General features: G+C 39.7%; 1 protein-coding gene across 1 annotated transcript; it reads right to left on the reverse strand.

Annotated features, from left to right (window-relative positions):
* Nucleotides 1-12,261: 12,261 nt before the first annotated feature.
* On the reverse strand, nucleotides 12,262-16,105 carry LOC129463690 (serine/threonine-protein kinase N2-like). The gene is made up of 2 exons (XM_055244410.2): nucleotides 14,339-16,105; nucleotides 12,262-14,200 (listed from the first exon to the last, which is right to left on the reverse strand). Exons 1-2 carry the CDS (start codon nucleotides 16,083-16,085, stop codon nucleotides 12,669-12,671), a joined length of 3,279 nt encoding a protein of 1,092 aa, XP_055100385.2. The 5' UTR covers nucleotides 16,086-16,105; the 3' UTR covers nucleotides 12,262-12,668.
* Nucleotides 16,106-21,168: the final 5,063 nt, after the last annotated feature.

Raw genomic sequence — 21,168 nt, forward strand, 5'->3', positions numbered from 1 at the left:
TTACTGATTTAAAGCAATATTTTTATTATGGACCTTGTTACAGTCACCTTCATGATTTTTGCCCATTTGGGGATTATTTAAGATGGGAGAATAAATCTGGTTCCTGTTATTCCATCTTTACTAGAAACAAAACTTTTTGTGTCATTTATCCTTGATGTAACTCCTAAAACATTTAGACAAGCCTACCATCTTATCATTTGCTTTCTACTTGTTTTTTTTTTTTTTTTTTTAGTTTCTTTTTTGTCTCTCAAAGCAAGGAGAGAACATCTTGCTTTCATTTTGATTATTTTTGACTACTCTATTTTTTCCTTCTACTAGTTTGGAAGTTCTGCCTTCCTTTACTATTATTTTAGTGGTTACCTCAGCAACTATCACAAGCAGCCATTGTTTTAAATACTATTTTTATGTGAAATGGTTATGCTTTTCCTTAGCAATGCAATAAATCAAGCATACTTTATCATTATTTAAGCTCTTCTCAACTTACATACCCTTATTTTCCTTTATTTTAATTCTATGTATTTATTGACTCCCAAGATATTACTTTTGGTATTTCTCATTTAAGTACATCCACATGCTTGACATTTTTATTGCTTAATTTCTTCATGAATATGTGACTTTCTACTGGTATCATTTTCCTTCTCCTTGAAGAATAACTTAGGTCTGCAGGTGGAAGATTCTCATGATGTTTTATTTCTGCATTAAAATGTTTCTTATTTTATCTTTATTCTGTGTATTTTCACTGGGCATGAATTATACAATAGCATTTATTTTCTTTCAGCACACAGGAGATAGTATTTTATGTCTTCTAATACTCATTATTGTTTTTAAGAAGTCAGCTGAAATCTAGTTATTGCTCCTTTAAAAGCAATCTCTTTTTTTATGGCAGATTTCAAATTTTTTCTGTTTTTTGGTTTTCTGAAATTCCACTACGATGGATTTGGGTTGTGCATTTCTTTTTATTTATCCAGTTTGAATTTTTGAATATGTAGATGTGTGTCACATTAATTTAAGAAAATTTCAGCCTTTATCACTTCAAATATTGCTTTGGTTTCATTCTTATTTTCTCCTCTTTCTTATTTTGGATTTGCAAAAACATGCTTGGTTATTCTCATCATTACCCCTATGTTTTTTTTTTATTTTGCATTTTTTTTAATCTTGTCCCTCTTGCTTTCTTCTGAATATTTTGCTTTCATCTATCTTCCAGTTCACAAATTCTCTTTTCAGGTGTGTCTAATCTGTTACTAACCATGTCAACTGAGTTGTTAATTTCAGTTATTGTATGCCTTAATTCTAAACTTCTGTTTGGTTCTTTTCTAATCTGCTGCCTATTGCTTTAATGGTTTTAAGTTATCTGTTAACATTTTCACTCTTCAATTTCCTTGGACATCAAAAGCATAGTTTTTTAACATCTGTGCCTGGTAATTCCAATATCAGGAGCTCTTGAGGGTCTGTTTCTGTTGTTGCTTGTTTCTATTTGTCTTTCTTCAAGTTTTATTGTCCCTTCATGTGACTGGTTATCTTTTATTGTGTGCCAGATACTGTATTTGAAAAATAATTAGGCAACTGATATACTACCAATCCATAATTTTATTATTCAATTTCAGAATTGAGTTTTTTTTTTTTTTTTAATCAGCCAGACCACTTGAAAATGGATTACTGCCCTTGTGGGAGATTATTTACTTCTGGTTTATTTTTTCTTTAAGGTCACAATGCAAAGTAAAGCACTTGCTATGACCTCTACCCTTGACAGGCTCTGAACTGCAGTGTTTACTTCCCAACAGTTCAAGGCAGTCTTGTACCAGCCAGAATGTCAGCAGTCTCACTGACATTAGCAAACACCCTCAGGGGAAAAAGGAGTATTAAATGACATTTTCCCTCTCTGAATTTTTATCTTCCCTTGGATTGTGCCCCAATAAATCTGCTCTAACTGATAAATCCACCAGTGCCTTCAAGAATACAGCCCACTTCACCCCTTGCTGATTTTCTATCTTCAGTAAAATGATTGTTCTGAATTTAGGTAATTTTTAAAAATTTAATTTCCTTTTTTTCTCATGAATGAGGTTAGGCATTATTTCTCTAAAAATCATACACATTTTTCATTTGATTTGTAAGAATATTATCAACAAACATTTCAAACTCGTGATTTTTCCTAATCTACTGTCTGGTTTAAAAATTGCCAAAGAAATATTTTGGAGAAACAAAAACTATAAAAAATTATAATACGCTGTGATAACATAAATTGTTTCTATTCAACCAAAAGTATAAAAACGCTTTTTATTCATTGAAAATTAGACTTTCTCTATCGCTACTTCTTTACTAAATAAACATTTTAAAATATTAATTTGAAGGGAAAACTATTGGCTTCTCTGGAGTGATCTGCCCTTGACCTCATGGGTGAAGCCTGTGCGTATGCAGTTTTAAGAAGTTCTACAGATAATTGAGATCCTGGTTAATATGCTGAAGCAGATGTCATTGAATGACTCAGTCGGCTTCTTCAAATATCCTTGTGGTCTACCTTATTGCATGCAAAAAGGTAGAAAAGTAAAGGTTATGTTTCCCCAACTCCCTTTACATCTTGGGGTCAGTATTTAACCAAATAACCACACCCATACAATATTTGGAAAGGGAAGCGAGGCATAACCTGTGCTTTTCTTTCTGAAGGTCTATTTCCTGTAGTAGCATCATTGGGAGTTCCATTGTCTAATCCTGGCTTTGTGGCTATTGAGTGGTTTTGTGTGGACTATCCATTTGTTGGCATTACATGGGGGTATGGAGCTCAAGTCATGGTGGTGGCTTCCTGAACTTTAGTTCCTAGTTGCTGTTGTGGCTGTGATGTCCTGATTCCCCAGTTTCCTGACTATTGCAAAAATAGTAGCACCTTTGATGAGCCAGTTGTGCTGTTTTGTGTGTCATTCCTAGAAGCTCAGCCCCAAGTACATACTTTATTATTTTGTAAGCTTTTAGTTACCTGAGGAACTAGATTGGTTACTACTCACTACAGCTGAAAAGCAGGCTTCCTGCATGAGTAAAGTCTCAGAGACTTAAAATGACATGGGGCATGATCAGAAACAGAAATCTGGCTTAAAGAGGGCCACCAGAGGGGCAGGGAGGTCAGCTAGAGACAATCAAGCCTAGTCAATTTTACTTACCTGATATTTCTGAAATCTACATTTCCTGTATTGCCAAGGATTGAGACTGCCCCATCTCACCCTGAAACTCTTCCACCAACTCGATAAATCTCTCCTTTCTCCTCCACCCTATTCCTTGCTTCCTCTGTGTCCTTCATACCATTGCTAGAGGCTCTATGAAATTCAGACAAAATGGTGTTGCTTCATTGCTCAGTGGTCTTCAGTGCTGCTCTATCATCAACAAACTTTCTAGCATTGGGAAGAAATTTCTTAGCTCCTTTTTTTTTTGGCCTTATATCCTGCCATTTTTCCTGTGTACCTGGTCTCTAGTCATACCTGAATACAAGGCTTCAGGAAATGTAGAATCTGTTTTTCTGTCTACCTACCTCTGCATGTGCTTGCCCATCTCCCTCTCCTCTTGTCTCTCTTGCAGCTTTTTCACATCTTTCAAGATTCAGCTCAAAGATTTTTTCTTCTGTGAAGCCTTCACAAGGAAAGGAGCTCACACTTTCCTCTGTGTCTTCACAGTATCCTCACTTTCCTCCACGGCAACTGCCATCTCTTCTACAGGAAATAGGTCTTGCTAAATTTTTTGTGCCAGTACAAAACACAGCTGCTGGCACATAATGAATGAACAACATTGCTTGTTGAATGAATAAACAAACAGTTTGCCACACTTGGATTTAAGCCCAGTTCTAGGATTCTTCCTACCACACCATATTATTTCTCTCCTTACCTCATAAATTCTACTGAAACTAAATTAATGGCTCAATTGTGGAACTATCTATAATTTATACTGCATTATCCATGATTTCTTGGATTGTCTAGTTACTGTTCAAAAAGAGGGACACCTTTCTAATTGCCAATAACATTATCCATTGCATATTAAATACACACACACACACATACACACACACCCCACACATACATACAATCACAGCTAGTAGCACTGAAGAAGCTACAAACAGCTCAAATGTTCTATGATAAGTATGAGCAAATTATAAAATAGGCATTTATATATATTGTTTACTCTATGTTCTAATATTCATTAATTCTTCTAATGTGCCTAGTACCATCCTCAGATCTGGGGTTGCATTCACACTAATCAGGTAATGCCCTCACTCTCAGACCTCCTATCACAGAGGGGATAGACAGGAACTAACACAGTTGCACAATTACACACTCCAAAATTGTTAGAAGTGCAAAAAAAGAAAAGCACAGGATGTTATAAAATCAGGGTGACCTTATCTGGTTTAGAAGGTGAGGAAATCTTCCCCAAGAAGAAGTCTGAAGTGAGATAAGTAGGAACAAATAGATAAGATGAGGGCAGAGAATTCCAGAGAGAGGGAATAGCATGTGCAAAGGCCTTGAGATGGGAACAATAATGAGATATCTTAGGAATGACAGGAGGCCAATGTGGCTGGATATCAGGAAGCTAGGGGTAGAAAGGTATACATGTGGAGAGGCAGATGGGAGGTGGATCGTGTAGAATCATAGAGGCAAAGTTAAGGATTTTGTTCTCTATCCAAAGATCAATGGGAAGCCACTGAAAGACGACTATTCCTTAAATCCATTTTATCCATAGCATTGAAAATCTAAAATTGTGCCTTTCGATGACAGAGTAAACAGAACATCAACGGTCCTAATCACCTCTTCTCCAAGTATTCTGGCAGCACAAGTGGATTTGCAATTTGAAGTAATTGAAGTAGGGAGGAAAAGGCTTCTGACTACTATTTCTAGAATGAGCAAGTACTGCTTTAGAATCTGCCCACAAGAAAATCCTATGGGAGTTCCTTGACAAACATTATTGCCAAGCCGACCCAAATATCATCAACTTTCTTTTTCCCAGCCTCCCCTGTGGCTAGGGGTGAACATGTTAGATAATTATGGCCAACCAGATATAAGTTAAAGTCTTATGAGTGGGAATTATGCTTCCCTGATGAAAAGAGAGATTTGGTGGAAAACTCCTTCCCCTCCATCTTTCTTTGCCTATGGTTCAGATTTAAGCTGTGGAGATACAGCAACCATATTGCAACCCTGAGACCACAGCATGAAGATGAAAGGTCTTCTACTAAGGAAAGAAAAGAAAGAAGAAACCAAAAGATATGAAGAGGCTGGGTCGTTGATGACTTCGTTGGGCAGCGACAGCAACTTTAGGCCTTTCTGGGTTTCTTACAACAAAATTAAATCTCTAATTGTTAAAATGACTTCAGGTTTTCTGGTTTTCATTTTGTTTTGTTTTTACAACTAAACCCATTCCTAACTGATGCAGCAGGGTCTTTAGGAACTTCGGACAAGAGGGAAAAGGATGGTCTAGGAGATCCGGGTAAATCAAGCATGAGCCTGCTTCTACCAAACTTCCCCTTCTGCAAGAAAACCAGAGTGGAAAGGGAATGGACTGTCAAGTCCATGACTATGCCAAATGTCATGCCCGGGGTCAGGTTCGAGCCCTAGCTGAGGTCCAAGGGGAGTGGGTGGATGGGCAGATAGCTGAAAGAACACTTGGCGGTGGCGGGGTGTGTAGGCAGGTGAATATGGTTTTATTCAGCAGCTCTCTCAGCAGCAGCTTCTTACATTGTCTGCACTGTTCCGGCTGCTTGCTTCAGAGGTTCCCAGGCACAGCTGCGTGGCCGGCTCTCCCTTCAGGGTCAGCAGCTTAACTCTTTCTCTCCCTGAGCACAAGCCAGTTTCTGGCTCCCCCCGACCATCCATCTGCAAGACAGACAGCTTTGATTTTCTCTCTTTCTCTGAGCATAAGCAAGCCACATAGGAGCGCCTATATAGCATCCGCAGGGCAGTTATACCTTCTTCAAACAATAGTGGCTCTCAGCCCAGTATAAGCTTACAAAAACAGGTTATGTAGCAAGTGGAGTGTGTATCTGCACGCTAAACTCGCTCACTCATGCAGGCTTGGATGTCTGCCTCAGCCTAATTCTTGACCAAAGCACATCCATGTACCTTACATGGACCAAAGGTAGTTAGATTACAAGTGTCAACTCCAGCTTTCTACAAGCGAGAAGGAATAGTGTCATGCGATGTTAACTGCATTTTCTGCAATGTTTACTGTTTAAGAACAAAAGCATGCTGGAACCTTTGGCTTTCTTGGAAATATTATTACTCTGGGTTGCTTCACGTGCCTTTGCCAGGCCTTTGATGGTCCCGTCCTTCATCCTGGGACTCTAATTCTCAAAGTCAAAAAAGAAACATGAATGCTTGAGAATTTTCAAATGGTTTTTAGACACATTCTTGAACATGGTTAGTGTTAACTTATGATGTGTCTTATTTATGTGCCTGATGAGACTTTAATAAAGATACTTTCTTTAACTGTAAACTTTTCTTAATCAAAAAATCTTTTCATTCTCACCACAAAAGCAGTGCATGTTCATTGTAGAAAAAGTAGTCAGAAGACTTTTTCTCTTTATTTCAAGTCCTTTAAATTCAAAATCCATTTGTGCTGCTACAAGATTCTTTCAGAGCAGAGGTGCTAATGACCTTTGATATTCTATTTACTCTCACACCAAGGGAATCTACAGAAAGAACATAAGGGTCTTGATGGGAAAAGTCTGAGTGAGTCACAGCTTGATTGCAGCTAGCTGCCCTGTGCTCAGGAGATGCAAGGAGGCCAAGCTCACAGCTGATTTTTCTCAAATGGCTTGACTTTAAATTAAACGGGGTTGTGAAGACATCTGACTCCCAGTTTGAGCAGTATCTTTCTGTAGCATTTCCATGGAGGCGAGGATTTGGCTTTCTCATTTACTGCTGCATCCTCTGCACCTAGCATGATGGAAGATGCAGTGAAGATGGGTGCATTCTACACTTACTAAGAGTTGAATTAAACTCTCCTTGGAAATTATAGCCCAATATAAAAATCTCTGCAGATCACACCAAGTCACTGCACTTTGTAATGGGTTCTTTTATTTGGGAGTAAGAAAGGTATGTCTGGAGCTGGACCCAGTGGCTCATGCCTGTAATCCCAGCACTGTGGGAGGCCGAGATGGATGAATCACTTGAGGCCACGAGTTCAAGGCCAGCCTGGCCAACATGGCGAAACCTTGTCTCCACCAAAAAAAAAAAAAAAATTAGGTGTGGTGGCACACATCTGCAATCCCAGCTACCTGGAAGGCTGAGGCATGAGAATCGCTTGAACCCTGGAGGCGGAGGTTGCAGTGAGCCAAGATCGTGCCACTGCACTCTAGCCTGGGCAACAGAGCCAAACTTGGTGAAAGAAAGAGAGACGGAGAAAGAGAGAAAGAAAGGAAGGTAGGTGTATCTTGGGACGGGAGAGTCGTCTAAGCATCAGCAAGCAGATTTCAACACAAAAGATGGTCAAAAGAGTGTCTCCATCAATAATAGCAGTAATAGCTAATGCTTACAGTACTTATGGTATACAAAGCACTGTTCTAAATATTTTACAAATATTTACCAATTTAGTTCTCATAGCTGCCCCTATTATCTCATCCCTATTTAAGAAATGAGGAAACCAAGACCCACAATAACTAAGTCACTTTACTCCAGGTCACATCACACACAGCTGGGATGGAATGCACAGCTGGCTCCAGAATCTGTCCATCGCTGTGCAAACCTCCTCTTAAAAAGGTACTTAATAGTAAAATCTTCCAGCTAAACTACATTCTGCAAGTTGTTTCCAGGAACTGTCCTAGGGTTTATTTCTCCTTTGACTGAGGTCCACAAAGAGCTAAGAATTACACTTGGCTCTAAGATTCAGCAGCATTGAGTTGCTGAAGCTCAGGAATGCCACCTCACGAGTAAGAGCACTGGGCCTGTTTCGTTCGGTCACACATACCCTGTAGACTGCTACTGTGAGCCAAACCCTCCAGACCTACCTGACATCCAGTTTTGAGGCTCATGCTTGACTTCTCTTGCTGGTAGAGCACTGCATTCAGAGGGATTCAACGTTTGGGCGGCTTAACAACTACAGATGCTGTATTGGAGGGAGTTTTGGAAGAAGCTTCTAGAAGTTTCTCCACAGCCTTTCTGTCCTCTGCCAGAGGGCACAGTAATGGTGTAGCCAAGTGCCCAAATCTGTCAGAGTCCTCACAGGAATAGATGGCACAATCCAAGTAGAATAATCCAGGAAGGGATTATCTATACGGCGACTACGTTACAATAATACCGGTGGGGTGTAGGGGAAGCACGGGGACAGTACAGAAACCCTTCTGCTGTCTCCATTCCCAGAGCTGAGGGAACAAAGAGAACAAGTGGCAGTGGCATCTAGAAGGCAGCTCAGGCCTGTTGGTTGCTTTGAGAGGAGCACCGGCCTTCAATCAGGGATGCAGCCAGCCCCAGGTGAGGTTACAGGAGGAGAATCAGGGCAGTAAGTATCCATCCTCATTCTCCTTTCTCTTTCAGATCTCTTGACAAGAGTCCTCCTTGGCTGGACCCAAAAGGAAGCAAGGGAGATTGAGATTCCTTTGTTATAGTTCATACAAGTCAGCTTCAGGGGCAGAGAGCAATGAGGAAAAGGGAAAATGTGGATCTGGAAAAAGAAATGAACAATATCTGGAAGCAGGATCAGTCAGACTGTTAACAGACTGAGGCCTATGCCAACAAGAGAAGGTAATAAAGAGGTCCAAAGCATCAGAACAAACATCATGACAAAATGGCAGCCTTGTCTCCACTCTGTAAGAACTGCAAGCTGAGAGTAGTAAGCTAGCCTATGGCTGGGGTCAGTGGGCCATTTTGTTCTCTGGATATTGCACTAAAGGATGTGTAGAAAATATCTGGAGGTAGAAAAAAACATCTGTGTTGGGAGAAAGGAACAACCACGCAGATTTGGCAGTTATGATCCCAGAGGCAATGTCAGTATAACCTGTATCCTTCAACCTGGCAGAAGTGCTTGCTGAAGACTGGTAGATGAACAACGTGCACTTTCATACATCATTATATACAAACTATAGGAAAATTTGAGACCTAAAGAAAAATTGTATCTGAGCCACATCTCTAGCATCTGAATATTAAACAACAAAGCAGTTAAAATAACAGTCGGCAAATAGCATCTAAGTGCCAATTCATCTTGTGTCTGTTTTTGTAAGTAAAGCTTTATTGGAACAGCACCATGGTCATTCACTAATATGGTCTGTGGCAGCTTTCCTGCTACAGTGGCAGAGTTCAGTAGTCAGAGACTGAGTGGTCCACAGAACCCAGAAGATTTGTTTACTATCTGGCACTTTACGAATAGAGTTTACCAGCTCATGAATTCGGGTCAGTTTTTATAGATGCAATATGATGTACAGTAACATCATGAGTGGGTTCCAGATGACTGCGAGTCAATATTTACCACTAGGCCCAAACTTGGAAAAGGCAACAACTATGTCTGTCTTATTCACAGCTCAATCCCTGGTGCATAGCACAGGCTTGGCACAGAACGGGGGCAGAGCAAATGTATGTTCTGTAAAGGCTTGAATGTTCCTGAGTGCGGAGGATATAGGCATTTAGAGAGGAACTTCCCTTTAAAGAGATGTGAAATAAACCACAGGACTTTATAGCATTTTTCCACAACTGGCTTTGTTTGGGCTTTTATCTTTATCTTCCTCCTTTAGTTTACTTGAATGTTTAATGTGAAGTGTTTGAGGAAGAGAAGGAAAGTGGCAATTGTCAATTGTACATGGAGTAAATGAGATTTTTCATCTATCTCTGTTCTCTGATTATGTTTCCCATGTTGTGTCTGGACCGCTGATTTGGTAAACGAGGACTGAGCCTAGCATTGCCCAGAAGGTTTCTCAGTAGTATTAACAAAAGACCATGTGATCTGTGGAGGAAGAAAAGGACAGCTTTATTTCCTATAAAGGATTACAGTCTGCAGGTTGGGAAATGAAGCCTCCGGCCTAAACCAAAAGCACTCACTTCAGAGAAAAATAAGGGGAGGCTAGGATTTATGCCTGACAGGTTAGCTATAGCTACATATTCAGTGGGTTATAGGAGAATCCATAAATATTTATGAGAGAAGCCAAACACATGTGAATAAACATATATGTTACATACATCCCATGTTCACTTTGGAGTGGAAATTTAACATTAAAATGAAGTGAAATTTGTCTCTTTATGTCAAAAGGTGAAACGCAGGGCACAAACCCATCTTGTGTGCAGTCTGAGTGGACTGGTCAGCACCAGTCTGTGGTGGGCCGTCATTCATTAAGCAGCAATGTTTTGCAAGACTGGTTAGCTGTCCCACCAAAACCATGATGGGGGCAAGGGAGTTTTTGGCCACAACATAAGGTGGTCTGTTAAGATTGGTGGAGAAATCTTCCAGACATTGTTTTTCAGGAACTGGTTTCTGTTTAATCATAGGAAAGCAAGTCTTCTAGCAGTTAGCAAGGTAGGAGAATATTGACTTCTGACTGACCTCCTGCCTTGCCAAAGCCAGAGAATCTGGTTTAAAGTTTTCTGGGATTTCTTTGTGCCACAAGGACTCTGTTTCATTCTGCCCTGGGGGTTTTAAGACTCTATTTCTATTTCACAGTGGTTCTAAACCCTCAGAAATGACCATAGTATTTGTCAGGTCTTTCTCAGCCTTTGCTGTAAAAGGAGTGAGACCTCAAAGCCATTCAAGAGATGTAGCTTCTAGGTGGGTGGATTGGGAGAGAAAGTCAAATATTCACCTGAGAAAACACCATCTTCTGAGGCATTCATTCATCAAAAAAATATTTATTAGGTGCTTATTCTGTGCCAAGGAATCTTTTAGGTGTAGGAGATACAATAGTCAACAAAAAGACAAAAATAAAATTCCTGCCCTCATGAACTTATATTCTCACATGTGTGTGTAATAGAGAGGAATAGAGGCAAAATTTTTCCTTAAAATAAGTAAAATGTAGTACATTATAGGGTGTAAGTTCTATGGAGAAAAATAAAGCAAGGAAGGACCCTAGAGGGTGCTAGATTGGGAATATGGGACATTTCCGTTAACTCTCATGGTGTTGGGTAAATGAGCTCATTCCTACTTTAGCATTTGGCATTACAAGAAGAAACTTCCTCATTGCACTAGAAAAGTATTTGGCTATTTGATCTTCACTTTAGGGAGGAAAGTATTGAAATCTCAGCTTTCTGGGAGTTTCAAATTTTTAGCCCGGTTACAGTAACAATTCATTCCCCTACCGTGAACCTCTTGTGTGCATCTTTGACATAACACACTTGTCCAAGTGGAAAGTCATACCTTGGTCCACCAAGAAAACAAGGACACAGAATACAGAAGTTGGCTGAAGCTGGCCATTTGAAGATGGGCTGGCCAAACTCATATAGTAGTTTTCTTATCAGGGTCAGAAATCTCTGCAAGCCAGGGAACTATCCTTCAGGCTCCCTTTACTTCATTAGGCATTTTCCAAACAGAAGGAAGGACTCATGTTTCGGAAATTCTGATCAGAGTATTCGGGTGGTCACATATGAAAGTACTCCTTCATGCCTGCCAACACCCACTCAGCAGTGCTAAACCCTGCAAGAAAGCAGGGGCTTGGGGAGAGGGCTTGAGTTTGAAACATACTGCGAATGCACTGAAAACCATGAAAAAAATCTTCTCGACTTAATTGGCTTGGCCAATGAGATTGAATCATTTGCAAAACCACTTTTATGAAGCATTGTCCAGAGACTGAGGATGCAGTATAAAGATCTAAACAGCCCCCAGTCTTCTCCTAAGTAATGACAAGAGTCTTCAGTGTCTGATGAAACAAAAGCAAATTCTGTCTCTCAGAAGGTGGGAAGGGGGCCACATGACCTACACTGCACTCCAGAACCCCAGGTGATATGCTGAACGGGAGTGGAGGGGAAATTGTGGAAGAGCTAGAGAAACTTCCACATAAACAATTTGGAAGGTAATATAAATGATCTCTGGACAATTTTAATTGTTCTCAGAGTACAATGAAAAGATGCTAAAACATCCCAGCAAATATTTATAAATGTTTTTAGCTCAACTCTCCACAAATCAGTGTGCTTTTTCATATTTCTCGTAAGATTTACACTGGAACAATTTTTAAGAGATGAGCTCACTGTGATTAGTTAATTCAGTATGGTTACTTAACAGCTTGCTATTCCTGAGGTATAGTGACCCTAACATGCTGATTGGTGTTAACTGCGAAACCAAGCTGACTGACTCACAAGAAGACCTCTTAAAAAAAGCATTCCAAGCCCTTTTTTTCTTTTTGTAAAACATAGTTAAGTGATTAATTTTCCTTCCACTTAAGGCGGGCATATGGCAAAGCTAGGGACTGTAAAAAGTGGTTTTTTTTCTTTCTTTTTAAAAATAGACTATTGATCCAAAAGTATATGTGATGGATTTTCATGGCCGATGTTCACTCAACTTAAACTCCATGAAACTGTTCCCGGTGCTCATATTTACGCTGAAGTACAATGAGAAGCCACTTTTGAAGAAGTATTAGAATGGTACTTTTAAACAAATCTTCACGTGTTTCAATTAAAAAAAACAAAACAAAACTCAGAAGCTATTGGTGGCACAGAGAGCAAATGAAGGCTTGCTATTTTTAAGAGGTCTTCTTGTGAGTCAGTCAGCTTGGTTTCGCAGTGTCTAGCAACTTAACACCAATCAGCAGTGTAGTCAAAATCTCTGAACATTTCCTGCTCCTCTTCCGAAAGTATCCTTCGTTCTCGAGGTGGAGTCAGAATAGGTGCTTCTGAGGTAAATTCATCATGGAAATTAATAACAGCTTCTCGTCCTCTTCTGGTACGTATAAATGGTGGCTTTACTTTTTTGTCCATCAGAGCGCTCCAATCAATTAGCCGGAAAAATGGGTGCTTTTTTACATCTTCTGCATCTTTCTTGCTAGCCCCAAGGCGCCACTCAGGCTTTCTTCTTAACAGCCTTCTCATTATAGAAATGGCTTCTGTAGATAAGAACCTTGGATACCTTACTTCATCATTTACAATACTGTCAAAAAGTTTATCTTCGTCATCACCAAGAAAGGGATAGTCACCAACAAGCATTTGATATATAAGCACGCCAAGGCCCCACCAATCTACAGCCCTTGTATAAGAAATTTCTGTTAATACTTCTGGGGCAAGATATAGAGGAGTGCCACAAAATGTGCTTGTTCTATCTCTGTATCCCATTCCTTCTTTGCAAAGACCAAAATCAGCAATTTTCACAAAGCCCTCTCTATCTAGCAATAAGTTTTCCAATTTCAAATCTCTATGAGCAATTTTGTGTTCATGTAAATACTGCAACCCAAGAACTACACAAGCAGCATAAAATACAGCTGTTGGTTTAGAAAAGACACCAGTATTAATGTGCATCCTTAGGTCTCCACCGGCAGCATATTCCATTACAAAGCAAACATGCTCTTTGGTTTGGAAACATGCAAAAAGGTTCGTCAAAAAGGGATGCCTTACACTACTCACAGTTTCAAAAATTCTTTTTTCACACATCAGGATGTCTACTTCATGTCGAGCCACAATATCTCCTTTCTTTAAGGCTTTTATAGCAAACATCTCATTTGTGTGTTTATATTTAGCTAAAAGCACCTTTCCAAACTGTCCTCTTCCCAAGACAGCACAACACCTGAAGTCTTGTAGATTACACTGAAACCTTTGCTGCGATCTTCTATCCTCAAGTTCTTGAATACCACTATATTCTAGGCCTGACTGAGGAGTATCAGGCTTGTATTCAGATTGAGATTTTGGAAGTATACTATTTCTGTCATTCTCAATATCAAAAGCAGTCTCTGAATCCTGTCCTGGTGTATCCAAAACTCTTAATTCAGAAGATTCATCTATTTCTCCAAGGGAAGAAGCTCGTGGTGGTGCTGGAGGAGGTTCAGGCTCAAGATCAAAGTCCAATTTGGTTACTGTAGAATCACTAGCTGGAGGTGCTAGTTCAGGGATGTGTACATCAACCACTGGCACTGTAGTAGGCACAGGAGCTTGAGGGCTGAAGGTGCCAGAATGATTTACTGTAGGAATAGCTCTTCTTACTAGCCTTCCCCAAGTGGCAATAATAGTATTCATTGGAGGAGCTCTGAGAAATCTTTTGCCTTGTTGCTTTGAAAAAATTTTCTTTTCTCTTTGAAGTTTTGGTCTTCTTTCAATAACTGGATTAAAAAAGGTAACCTCTGCAAATAAAGTACCCTGTGGTTCCAAACAGAGACACATGCAATGCCGTTGGTTGTCTAAAAAACATTCTAACCTCAGAAATTTTACAGCACACGGAGCCCGCCAATCACGCCAATAAACCGAAATTTCCAATTCACGTGACCTGTGCAGTTCCAGTGTAAACTTCTGGTCCCATGACTGTTTGGAAATGGGTTTCCAGCTAGTTTGGCCAACCACAGTATTATCGAGCTTCAAAACAGCACAGACATCATTGGACAAGTTTTCGGTTTTTGGAAGATTTCGACTACTTCCACTTTTACTTGTTCTGCTCATGAAACATGATCTGGTTTCAACTGGACTCCAACCAGGCAGTGCAACTGATGTTGCTTTTGACCGTCCAGGGACATTCTCTAGGATATCTTGGCAGCCAATAAGACACACTTCCAAAGTACCTGTTAATGCTGCTGGTTTGGATGGTGTACTATATTGATTTTGTGTAGATATCATACTTTGACGTGGACTTAGTGTTGGTGATGTGGCAACAAGTGAAAGTTCTTCAATAATAACACTGCTTTTGGGATGATTCTTGGGGAGTTCATTTAATCTTTGCTCTAATGAATACTTTAAAAGGTCCAACTTCTGACTTGATTCATTAAATCTTGCTTGAGCTCCTGAAAGTGCTTTTCTGTCTGTTACTTTTCCTGAGCCAAGTAATTTCATTACATTCTTTGCACCTTCTGCTACTGCAAACTCTGTCCTATCATGATGCCTTAATTCTTCCATCCGAAGTTCAAGACTTATCACAGGTTTTGCATTATCAAAAGCCAATTCATTAGTCTGGACTGCCTGAAGGATCTGCATTCCTATGACTTCTATTTTTGTCTTGCTGTCCTGGAGCAGTTGCTGAGCTGTACCATGGAGTTTCCCATCCTTTGAAGATCCATTTGAATACATCTGTATCATATTCTCTGCACGTTGTTTTACTTTAAGTTCTATGTCCAACTGTTTTTGTAGAGCCTTCAATCTATTGTTGCTAGTAGAACAACGAGGGTCACTATTTGGAGTACCTGGAGTCGTTGGGCAATCTGTGGTATCTTCTGGATCTGATACAACAATATGGGCATTTAATTCCTGCAGCTTGTGATGTAGTTCTTCTAATTTTTTATTTGATTTTTTCAAAATGTTGTCTACATAAGACAAACTTTTTTTATCTCTTGTGACTTTCCTCAGATTTTCTGCTCCCTCTTTGATTTTCAGTTCTTTCCTTATTTCTCTCTTAATTCGATCCTTGATATCATCCAATTTCTGCTGCACCACTGTATCTGAAAAGTCTAATTTTTGAACAGCACTCACATTCTCAGAAAACGGAAGACTTCGGGAATCCCCCTGCAGTTCCGTGAGCAGAATCTCCCCCCGTTGGGGGTTGGACGCCATTGCACTCCGGTATGGACTCCGCACCTGGACGCGGCCGCCGCTGACGAAGGGAGCCTTCAATCTATTGTTGCTAGTAGAACAACGAGGGTCACTATTTGGAATATCTGGAGTCCTTGGGCAATCTGTAATATCTTCTGGATCTGATACAGCAATATGTGCATTTAATTCCTGCAGCTTGTGATGTAGTTCTTCTAATTTTTTATTTGATTTTTTCAAAATGTTGTCTACATAAGACAAACTTTTTTTATCTCTTGTGACTTTCCTCAGATTTTCTGCTCCCTCTTTGATTTTCAGTTCTTTCCTTATTTCTCTCTTAATTCGATCCTTGATATCATCCAATTTCTGCTGCACCACTGTATCTGAAAAGTCTAATTTTTGAACAGCACTCACATTCTCAGAAAACGGAAGACTTCGGGAATCCCCCTGCAGTTCCCTGAGCAGAATCTCCCCCCGTTGGGGGTTGGACGCCATTGCGCTGGTATGGACTCCGCACCTGGATGCGGCCGCCACTGGTGAAGGGAGAAGGCGGGACGGAGCTCGGAGTGGGGGTGAGGAGAGGGGAGAGAAAGCAAAAAAAAACAACTAGGGATTCATGGAGGTGCAGCCCCTGCGGGAGGCGCGGCTTATTCCGTCTGGTTCATCCAGAGAGGCGGGGAACGAGGGCACTCCTAGCGGGCTTCCTCTCACTGCCTGCTGGCCGCCACCACTGCCCACACCGGAATGTTGGTCTAGTCGCTCTGGGTGACACCAGAATCTGCCTCAAGCTTCTGTGTTCTGACCATTGTGGCCGCCTATTGCACTTTTTTTAAAACTTGGAGTCAATGACATGGATGACCAGTTAATCAAGGCTGCCCACTTGGATACCTTTTTTCATGTCTCTGCAAATTCAGAGAATTCATCGAACATTCACTAAGCATCTAGAGCCAGGAATGGTGTGGACACTTATTAAATTATTGCTGAATAAAATAGTAAACCACACTTACTTAGAGGCTGGTCTTGGAGATATTACAGAAACACTTGTCAATCATAAAACAAGATGCATGTGTTCTTATAACCTGCTGACCAGTTTATCAAAGTTCTCCTCAGAGTCTTCCTTAGGTAATTGCCCTCTATTCAGCTGGTTTCCCTAGCAACAGCTGACATCCTGAGAAAGGCAGCTGTGTCTCGGCCTCAGCTCCATCCATTGCTCACTCTAGTGGGTTTCTGTAATTTTCCGTAGCAGCAGCACCTATGTTCATGTTATATTATCTTCTCATTGTTCTTGTGAATTTTTAAAAAATAAGGGTGGGTTATATATACAGTTTGACTCATTTCCATTAAAAACAATTAAAATGATTGATAAAATGAAAACAAACAAAAAATTCACCATCATAAATATGTCTCCAAGCTGGCAAGAAAGTAAGGAATCCTCAGATTAAAAACTGAATCGAGACAGGCACCCAGAAACAAAAGCAGAGACAACTCTTGCATTGAGGATATTTGCCATGAATTTGAGCCTAGGTGTTCAAGGTCTTGCAGGGTATGGAGAAACAGAGACAAAGACTAGGGCCCAACCAGGTTGTGATTTAATAGAAACCCCACCCCCACATATAAACCCTGGACCCCAAAGCCTATACCCTACAAATAAACATGCTCTCTGCCCCTCTCCCCAGGGGACAGTGAGGACACATACTATCTGGAGTCACTGACTGTATTAGTCTGTTTTCACGCTGCTGATAAAGACATACCTGAGATTGGGTAATTTAAAAGAAAAAGAGGTTTAATGGACTCACATTTCCACGTGGCTGGGGAGGCCTTCCCATCATGGTGGAAGGCAAAAGCCATGTCTTACATGGCAGTAAACAAGAGAGAATGAGAACCAAGCAAAAAGGGAAACCCCTTATAAAACCATCAGATCTCATGAGATTTAGTCACTACCAAGTGAACTGTATGGGGGGAAACTGCCCCCATGATTCAGTTATCTCCCACCAGGTCCCTCCTGTAACATGTGGGAATTATGGGAGCTACAATTCAAGATGAGATTTGTCAAGATGAGATATAAACCATATCACTGAGTATACAGGGAAAGTCTCCTTTGGGAATTTGCAACTATACACTGGCCCTCACATGGTTTGTAACCCAAATTCACACAATCTATGTTGTCTAAAAAACATACCATCAAAAATGTAGTTTAAAGTGATCCCAGGCTGGTAGTAGTACTGTTTGCCTAGTGGAACCAAGTGCAGTTCTTTTCTGGAAGAACTACCTTGCTTCTAAAAACAGAAGGTAAGATATGGCCTAAGACAGAATAGTGAATTTAAAGATAAACCTGAAGAAACCACAAGAATAAAGCATAGAGAGAAAACAAGATGAGAAACAGGAGAGTTTGAGAACCATGGAGGACAGAATGAAAAGGACTAACACAGGTCTGATGTGAGAATGACAGGGAGAAAGAAAGAATTGGGTAGAAACAATATTCGAAGAGAGAACAGCTGAGAGGTTTTTAGAAAGCCATCTACAGATTGAGAAAACCCAGCTATGGTTGGGTGCAGTGGTTCAATCCTGTAATCCCAGCACTTTGGGAGGCTGAGGTGGGTGGATCACTCGAAGTCAGGAGTTCAAGCCCGGCCTGGCCAACATAGCGAAACTCTGTCTCTACTAAAAATACAAAAATTAGCCAGGTGTGTTGGCACATGCCTGTAGTCCCAGCTACTCAGGAGGCTGAGGCAGGAGAATCGCTTGAACCTGGGAGGCAGAGGTTGAAGTGAGCCGAGATTGTGCCATTGCACTCTAGCCTGGGCAACAGAGCCCAGACTCTGTCTCCAAAAAAAAAAAAAAAGCTATAAGTATAACCATAAAGCCGGATAAATGCATAGAACTGCACTCCTGGACACAGCAAAATGAAAACTGAAAACCATGAGAAGATAAAGTCCTCTATAGAGAGAAGACATACAACCTTTCAAGAAGTGATGCTTAATTTGATAGCTTGCTTCTTAATGGCAACAATGGGGGCCAGAAAATGGCAGATCTGTACTGAGAGGAATAAAAACACTGATGCAGAAGTTGAATCCCAGGTTCCACATCTCTCAAATATGAGGGCTAAGTAGACATTTTTAAACAACCCAAAACTCAGAGAGTTTGCAACATTTAAACACCCAGTAAGGAAAATTCTAAAGGATATTTTTTTCAGGCAGAAGAAAATGATCCCAGATGGAAAGTCTGATGTAAACAAAGGATTAAAGAACAAAGAATATGGTAAATGTGGGTAAACCAAAGCTAATATTGATGGAATGAAACATAATTAAAATATCTTTTGGAGTTAGAAAAGCATGATAGGACTAAGACACTTGGCAATAGCATACAGATGGGAAGAGAATAATATTGAGTTTCTTGTGTTTGGGGGGAGAAGGATAAAAATACTGCTTTCCTTTAGATACAGTGTATACAACTTTCAAAATAGAAGAGGAAAAACAATGAGAAAATAATAATCAGTCCAAAAGAAGGTGAGAAGAGAGAAGAAATGAAGTATAGAATAAGGGAGAAAAAACAAAAGCACAAGATAACCAGGTACAAATAAATCTAATTTATAAATTTAGTAATTATGACAAATACAAATGGACTTAAATCTTCAGGTACAAGGCTGTGTTTATAAAATGTAGTTATATGTTTTTTATCAGAGATAATATGAAATACAATGGCAACAAAAGCCAAAATTGACAAATGGGATCTAATTAAACTAAAGAGTTTCTTCACAGCAAAAGAAACTACCATCAGAGTGAACAGGCAACCTACAAAATGGGAGAAAATTTTTGCAACCTACTCATCTGACAAAGGGCTAATATCCAGAATCTACAGTGAACTCAAACAAATTTACAAGAAAAAAACAACCCCATCAAAAAGTGGGTGAAGGATATTAACAGACATTTCTCAAAAGAAGACATTTATGCAGCCAAAAAACACATGAAAAAATGCTCATCATCACTGGCCATCAGAGAAATGCAAATCAAAACCACAATGAGATACCATCTCACACCAGTTAGAATGGCCATCATTAAAAAGTCAGGAAACAACAGGTGCTGGAGAGGATGTGGAGAAATAGGAACACTTTTACACTGTGGGTGGGACTGTAAAGTAGTTCAACCATTGTGGAAGTCAGTGTGGCGATTCCTCAGGGATCTAGAACTAGAAATACCATTTGACCCAGCCATCCCATTACTGGGTATATACCCAAAGGACTATAAATCATGCTGCTATAAATACACATGCACATGTATGTTTATAGCGGCACTATTCACAATAGCAAAGACTTGGAACCAACCCAAATGTCCAACAATGACAGACGGGATTAAGAAAATGTGGCACATGTACACCATGGAATACTATGCAGCCATAAAAAATGATGAGTTCATGTCCTTTGTAGGGACATGGATGAAGCTGGAAACCATCATTCTCAGCAAACTATTGCAAGGACAAAAAACCAAACACTGCATGTTCTCACTCATAGGTGGGAATTGGGGAATTGAACAATGAGAACACATGGACACAGGAAGGGGAACATCACACTCCGGGGCCTGTTGTGGGGTTGGGGGAGTGGGGAGGGATAGCATTAGGAGATATACCTAATGTTAAATGACGAGTTAATGGGTGCAGCCCACCAATATTGCACATGGATACATATGTAACAAGCCTGCACATAGTACACATGTTCCCTAAAACTTAAAATATAATAATAATAAAATTAAAAAAATAATAATTTTAGAAGTTTTTATTGCTCTCTTTCAGGGGACTATTTTTTCATAAATATGTATACTATTTCATTCAATAATAAAATTTTGATTAGGGTGGAGGTGTCACATGTTAATATCTCTACAGTTTCTCATTTCTAAAGGGAAACCACAGGATTCATCATCACTAATCATCATCTGTTAGTTGTGACCTAAATCTATGACTTGAAAACTAGGACCTGATAATGCAGCGTATAAAAGCAGCAATTCATGTTCAGCACATTTTGTCTAAGAAATGTTTTAAATTATTTAGAATTTTCACTCTAAAATGTGAAATTGTTTGAAATGGAATAAAACAGAAAACTTGTATTCTTTTCACTTTAGTAACCAGAAAGAGGACTAACGTTATTCTAATAATCTTGCTATGTATTCACCAAGCTGAATTGTGCCTTATAATGAATTCTCATTAGGAATAGAGTTCTTATCTCTGTCAGTCCCCAGTGCCTATTAGTACCTGGCACAGTAGCAAGCTCAATAAATATTTGTCAACCTACTAACTGTTTATTTAGCTGAAGTACTATATTTATAGTTTTATACTTTTAATAGAAAGGTAACTAAAATTAAGAATTTGAAAATTCACCCATTTCCTTCAATAGATTACAAAATGTCCTGAATAACAAAATACCATTTGGCTTTAATAAAGTACTTTTAATTTAAATGGCTGTTTTTAATAACAAACATTTCAACAGACACACCCCCTCAAATCCATGATGAATCACTCCACTGCCCAAAGAAATACAATTTAAAATAAAAAACTTACCTTGTTAAAATAAAATAACTGGATTATCATG

The sequence above is a fragment of the Symphalangus syndactylus genome, chromosome 15, assembly GCF_028878055.3.
Source record: "Symphalangus syndactylus isolate Jambi chromosome 15, NHGRI_mSymSyn1-v2.1_pri, whole genome shotgun sequence".
Classification (NCBI taxonomy): domain Eukaryota; kingdom Metazoa; phylum Chordata; class Mammalia; order Primates; family Hylobatidae; genus Symphalangus; species Symphalangus syndactylus.

Bases quoted from the DNA above. Each gene is read 5' to 3' on its own strand.
- LOC129463690 (XM_055244410.2), bottom strand. From the start codon at position 16,085: ATGGCGTCCAACCCCCAACGGGGGGAGATTCTGCTCAGGGAACTGCAG. The intron at 14,201-14,338 runs GTGAATTGGAAA...CTTTATTTGCAG, and splicing joins ACTGGAACTGCACAGGTCAC to AGGTTACCTTTTTTAATCCA.